The sequence below is a fragment of the Populus euphratica genome, unplaced genomic scaffold (assembly GCF_000495115.2).
Source record: "Populus euphratica unplaced genomic scaffold, PopEup_1.0 scaffold20.1, whole genome shotgun sequence".
In the NCBI taxonomy this organism is placed as follows: domain Eukaryota; kingdom Viridiplantae; phylum Streptophyta; class Magnoliopsida; order Malpighiales; family Salicaceae; genus Populus; species Populus euphratica.
Window position 1 is genome coordinate 2,724,939 of NW_011499854.1, and position 6,363 is coordinate 2,731,301.

Sequence of the window (6,363 nt, forward strand, 5' to 3'; positions counted from 1 at the left end):
CCGAAAAACGCTCTCCAGAGTTCCCTCTCTTTACACTCTCCCTCCATCATCCCTTTGCTTGCCTTTTTTTTTTTGTGTCCCCCACAATAAAAATCAAACCGAAAAACCCCACGCTGCTCTCTCTCTCTCTCTCGGATTCTTTGCCACTCTCTCACTCACTCACTAAGAAGTGCGGAAGAAAGGAGGAAGCAAAAAATGATTTTGAATTTGATTTTCTGGATCCTCTGTTTACTCATCAACTTCGGCCTCCTCGCCATCGTCTTCTACGCGGTATTCACTATACTCTCCTTCTATTCTTCTAAACAAGCCCTAACTCCATTTCATTCCTTGTTTCCTGTTTTTTTTTTCCATTCTATTTGTTCGCTATAATTAATCTTGCCAGAAATTCATGCGAAAAGTAATTATTATTGATGCTAAAGTTCATGTACATTATGCACAATTTGAATTTTGAATTATTATTATTATATACTTCAGTATTCTCTAATATTATTTATTTATTTATTACCTTTTTTAGATGCTAATGGTACTATTTATTGAACTTGTTTGATTTTTTTTTTATATTTATTTTTTGTGTGTTTGAGATTTTTAGCTTTTATGCTTAACGGACTTGGAGGTTGACCAAATGGATCCGTTCGTGGCGACGGCTAACATCAACAGGTGGATACTGCCTGAGTTTGTTTTGCAAGCTGTACTCAGCCTTCTTTTGCTCTTGACAGGCCACTGGATCTTGTTTTTGTTGGCAGTTCCTCTTACCTGCTATCATGCTATGCTGTAAGTGTACTTCTCAATATACTCTCTGTAGTTTCCTTAGCAAGCTGCTGATCTTTCTTCCGTAGCATTTGTTTGTCGCTTTCTATCCAATTCTATGTTTCAATCAACGTGCATTTGTTTTGCATTGTTAAACTGCAACAAACGGCTTCATCTTTGTTCTGACTAAGAATTTGGTATGTACTCTTGCTTTGCTTGGGGATATGTTATGGAAGCAGCAGCTTCCCTGTGATATGCCGGTGAATTTTAAAAGTAGATAATACATATACCAAATGCACTAAACCAAAAATATTGATGAAAAGTAAAAAGCTTAAAATCTTTTTTATACCCGGGATGTAACTTGAAAATGCCATTTGAACTATGGCATAACATCTTGCCCTTAATAATGCATTTGAACTTCTTTTCCTGACTTCTCCTAGTAATTAGTAAACCTTGTAAAATGAAGGCTAGGCCTTTCCTGTTTCCATAAGTTTTAATATGCGATTTGTAATGACTATATTTTCATTGTTGCTTTGCGCTGTTCAAGTAGTAGGAATTCATGTTCCTGGATCACCAGATGCCTAACATAAACCATTACCCCGAAGACATTTCTTTTATTGTTTCACACAGAGTTTGTTGATTGTTTGATAATGATGATTAAAAGATAGTCCTCTTGTACCCTGCACCCGCTCTGCACATCTGATTCTGCCTCGTAAATGTCCTTATCTTAGATCTGGCTCTTTGGATCAAAGATTTTGGTTCTTCCAAATCTATTAATCCTTTTCTGTTTGCCAACTATCAGAGTGCGTGTTATCCAAAATCTTTATGGTTGTATTTAACCTTTTTAAATATTAAGAGAAAACAGCAAAGCTCCTTTGCCGTCAGAGAATCATCAACCTCTCAAAAGAATCAGCTACTTTTATTTAATGTGTCCTCCTGAAGTGCTCGAGCACTGATTTATAAGAGCAGTGTGTCTACCAATTTCATCATAGTGACTCCTTCAAAATTAGAACAACCTATTTGCAATCAATTAATTGGTAAAAAAGAAGAAGAGTTGTTTTCGTATCATTTTACTTTCTCTAGTGTTTTTTTTTCCTGAAAGAATAATTAGCAGCTTTGAAAAATCTTAATTATCAATTTTGTCTTCTGATCGCACATTAGATATCTAGCAACATGATATGTGTTACTGCTAGAAAATAAACCAATGGGAATATTGTTCATTAAAAAAAAAGACGTGTTACCACTCTTGCATTTGAAAAAAAAATGATATATCAACCTTGGTGGAGCCAATTATATTTGTTTAGTCATGTCAAAATTTGTAAATATTATGATTCTTGCTGTTCAAATGCAATGATTGGCAAAAAGAAAGTGAAAGGTCCCCATTGAGGTTCCTACCCATATTAATTACAAATGTGTTTGGTATATGCTCTCCATGCTTGTGTGTAAAATATATGTATTCTTCCACAATACTGCAGGTTTATTAGACGGCAACATCTTATTGATGTCACTGAAGTTTTCCGAAATCTCAACACTGACAAGAAGCGTAGGATGATCAAGCTTGGTGTATACATGATCTTCTTCACAATTTTTATATTTAGGTTTGTTCTGACCTCAGTACATAACTATCCTAGTTTCTCATCAAGTATGTATTTCTCTTATTTCTTTGTCTGATATAGGTTTTTTATTCTGTTTGGGTATAGAATTGGTGCAGGAATCTTAGCACTATTCAAATCTGAAGACTTAGATATCCGCTCATCTTTTTTTGAGTTCTAGAAACTTACCATTATATGCTTGGATGGTTAATTCTTTTTAGTGCTTTGAAATAGGATAGCAATTAATCATGAGTGCTCCCAGGTTTATGTTTTTGTAGTTTTGCTTTTTTTCAGAAAAAAGTAATGCTGGCATAAAGTGTTTTATTCTATTTTTTTTTCTGTACCATTTCTTTTTCTACACTTTACATACAATTGTGCATAAAATTGATAATAGCTTTCCTCTTGTACAGTAAGTAGTTCATGTACTATATATAATGAAGAAGGCAGTTCCATTTGTGAAGTATCTTAAGTTCCTACTTTAGCCAAATCACTTACTATCATTGTTAAAACATTGACATAATAGTTCAGGGCACTTGATGCTGCTATGTAGACTTTTCCCTTTGAGCTCTCCTTGGTCATGCTTTGGTAAGAGGCTAGGATTGTATATCAACGGTTTTGTAATTGATACATTGATAAACATCTCATATGCAGTAGAGGACATAAGCATGTTAAGGGCATGTAATATGCATTTGATGGTAATCTGTTTTTGGCTTTGATTTTTCACTAGATAACCGTGATTGTATATTAATAGATGACATGATTAAAAAGGAGTATTTTAACCTCACATCAGAATATTTAAAAAACCATTACAAGTGGCATTTATGAACCACGCTGTGGTTTTGTGCCCTCGTTTGGCAAGATTAGCCATGTGAGTGGGTCTGATCAGTCATTGTGAAATGCTATGAGTGTTGTGGATCTGACCATGTTCAAAGGTTTTATGTATTGGAAAGGCTTACCTATTACCAAGCTTTTTAGAATATCTAAGAATATTGAAAACATTCAGATTCAGATACTCGATATTAAGGAACTCAAAATTGCTTGTGTCTGATGTGGCTTAACTTGTAGCAATAGGGTGTAAGCCTCATGTTCTGGTGAGGTTTTAGGAGGGAGGGGGTATTTGCAAGGTGTAGGATTTAAAGGTGAGTACAACAGGGCCAATCAGGATATGATACGGCCTCCAGGATCCATCTTGGGGGTGTAGCGTGCATCTGAGCTGGCATGTTATGTTTGAATAAGAGGGTGTTCTCTCTTTAACTACAGTTTCCATTTTTTTTTCTCTTAGTAAACCTGTTTGCAAGGTTCTCTTTTACTTGCTTTAGGTTCCAAGATATTTGCTGACTATTTTGAATTTCACGTGGATTCTGTGGGAAGGCTTTTCCTTTGTGAAGGGGTGGGGGGTACTATTTTGTGTCCATTTAACCATGGACTGTAGTTCTCTGCCTTTCTGAAGGACCTTGGGCTCTCTCCCCCCTATGCTTACAATAAATTCTTCTTGCAGGGTTGTGTTGTTCGCTGTCAACCATATACTAAATGATGATGACGATGACATTGATTCATTTTGATTAGTACTTGAAGGGTTTTAGCTGAACATTGTAAGTGGGTTTTACATCTCTGATCCATACAAAAAACAAGGAAATCTTCATGTTAAAAGGAACATCTAACTGTTTTCAATTTGGTTAGTTTTAACGTGTAATATGCTTATTGATTCATTTTAAGCTGAGCTTTACAATTAGGTAGTTCCCACGAAGGTGTCAGCCTATCACATAAAAAGAAAAGAAAAAAAGAAAAGAAATGAACAGGCATCAGCCAACATTGATGGATGTGTCACTTAGTTTTCAAGTATATAATGACCTGCATTTGAGTTCTCTGTCTTTCTTGATCGAATACCTTCTTTAAATGTCTTTTATCAGATTAATATACATGTGTGGATTTTTCACAGTTACCTGCACGAACATACAGATAGTGTGCAGTCCCTTTGCTGCCGTTGTGGGAGTCAAATGTGTATGAATTAGGTTGGCGGTGAAAATTTTAAATTATATTTGCCTTTACTGCCTTTACCAATTTGGCAGAACTCTGCTACATATGATATGTTGAAATATGTTGTTGGGGCGAGGCCTAAAATCATGATTACGCTATAAAACCTTTCCTATCATTCACTTGCATGTTTGAAGCCATTCTTTCTTTCTTTCTTCTTCTTCTTTTCCTTTTTAAGGTAAAGAGTATTCTCGGGCTAGCTCATGCGTTAATCTAGAGGAAGTTACCTTTTTAAGAACACATCTTTACATCGGTATGGTGCATGCAGGAGAATAAATTACCCTATATCGGTATGGTGCGTACAGGAGAATAAATTACGGTGTTGATCCTAAGATTTACTCAGGAAGCACGTAATTATTTCCATGGTTTATTCTACATTTAGGTGGGGCATTAATTGATTCGAGATCTCAATGCCTAAAGAGTAATATGTAAATTAGAGCTGCTCCCTGAAGTCTTACCACAAATAGGGCTTTACTCCTTAGGAACAGTCATCTTTAGGCCAGCACAAGTTTGTTTGCTGAACAAGTTTGAGCTGAGCCTATAGTTATAACTCTAAGTTGAACTTAAAGCTCCAGCTAGCAAACTAGTCGAACCCAAGTGGAGCTTCAGGTTTGAGTGGATTTTTTTCAGACTGTATGGAGCCCAGCTCGAGGGACTAGTACTGGAGTCTTGATTTTGTAATTGAAGCTCCTTTCTAATCTATATATCAATCCCAGGCTTAGGATGTTGTGAGCTGGCCCTTGGAGAGGCTATTAAAAACGCAGTAAAATTTGGTTATTAGCACAAAAATTTTAAAATTTTAAAGAAATAACACAGCTGTCACATAAAATCTTTTGGCAAAATGTACTTGTGGTTGCAGAATGCAACATCTAAAAAAAGTTATGATTGAGAGATGCATTATTAAATAAATATTGCAATTCTGAATCTTACAGGTTGAAAATTGTCGAGGGAGAAGGGAGGTTGAGGTTTAATTTTGAATCATGACGGTGTAAGTTGTATAAGATAAATTTTCACAATTATGATAAGATAAATTTCACGTTTAACCATGGCATCTATAAAATATTGTATTTTTGAATTGCGACAGTTTTAAATAGTTTTATTTAACTATATGTTTTTTTGATTATGCTGTTCTGTCAATATCTTTAATTTTCTGTTCCAATTAAAAAAAAAAAATCAATCCTAAATTTTTAAATGCATGTAAGGTGGGTCTGAAACTGATCATGGCGTCACGGGTCCACTTTCCTTCCATAAGCGTATTATCCCCGACATACTGTAGGCAGCTTGACAGCTGCTTGCCCTTTATACAACAAAATAGATACTGATAATTGATGATTGGGCCCATATGAGAGCATTATGGAGGCCCATGGGGCCCATTTTCTGCCCTTTCTCAGTCGGGTCCCAGTCCCGATGCGAAAATTTTAACCACCTTGATGGGTTGACCCTACACCAAAACATCACAGAACAACTGGTCCGTGACCTTTGGTGGTGTAATTTTCAGGCCCTGGACTTGATGCCGTTGTCTTCCATGCGGGCCAAGCATGATTAAGCTCTGTTTGAGCTACAACCACTGGCTTCTTATTTCAGATGAGTTACTTTCAAAGTGGGCCAATAATGGGAACAAGATCTGACCATCCAATGTACCAGCCTTATCTGTAATAATTAATTTTTCGGGCTTTGTGGGAAACTGGAAACCAGTGGGTGGAGCCCAATAATTTCCTTCTGTTTTTTGCTGTTTGGGAAAATGTCTTCTGTGCTCAAGGTTTCACCACAGGCTCTGCTCTCAATATGTCACCCGCAGCATCTTGTCGTGAAGATTGTGGTATCTTTCATTTAAAGATTGCAGTGTGTTGCTAACGCGTTGACCTTGTCCACAGTTTCATGATCTACTCATGAAATTCGAGCATAAATAATATCTCAGCGAATCACTTGCCAATGAGTCAATGATTTATTAATTAAAGAAGAAGAAGAAGAAGTTGGATATTGCTTCACC

The 6,363-nt window shown here is 36.2% G+C and overlaps 1 protein-coding gene across 4 annotated transcripts; it reads left to right on the forward strand.

Annotated features, from left to right (window-relative positions):
- On the forward strand, positions 1-4,510 carry LOC105122721 (protein cornichon homolog 1-like). 4 transcript variants are annotated; one of them, XM_011021991.1, is made up of 5 exons: positions 8-270; positions 590-771; positions 2,223-2,345; positions 3,838-3,931; positions 4,279-4,510. In XM_011021991.1, the coding sequence occupies exons 1-4, from the start codon at positions 196-198 to the stop codon at positions 3,899-3,901; spliced, it is 444 nt and encodes a 147-aa protein (XP_011020293.1). In that variant the 5' UTR covers positions 8-195; the 3' UTR covers positions 3,902-3,931; positions 4,279-4,510. The 4 variants fall into 4 exon arrangements, with proteins under 4 accessions (XP_011020289.1, XP_011020291.1, XP_011020293.1 ...); XM_011021987.1 differs by lacking the exons at positions 3,838-3,931; positions 4,279-4,510 and adding an exon at positions 3,411-3,829 and having other exon boundaries at positions 1-270; positions 2,223-2,389; XM_011021989.1 differs by lacking the exons at positions 3,838-3,931; positions 4,279-4,510 and adding an exon at positions 2,448-3,831 and having other exon boundaries at positions 2-270.
- The last annotated feature ends 1,853 nt before the right edge of the window (positions 4,511-6,363 follow it).

Coding starts and splice junctions, on each gene's coding strand:
- LOC105122721 (XM_011021987.1), top strand. CDS start 196: ATGATTTTGAATTTGATTTTCTGGATCCTCTGTTTACTCATCAACTTC. Junction 271..589: donor TCGCCATCGTCTTCTACGCG/GTATTCACTATA, acceptor TGAGATTTTTAG/CTTTTATGCTTAACGGACTT. Junction 772..2,222: donor ACCTGCTATCATGCTATGCT/GTAAGTGTACTT, acceptor ACAATACTGCAG/GTTTATTAGACGGCAACATC.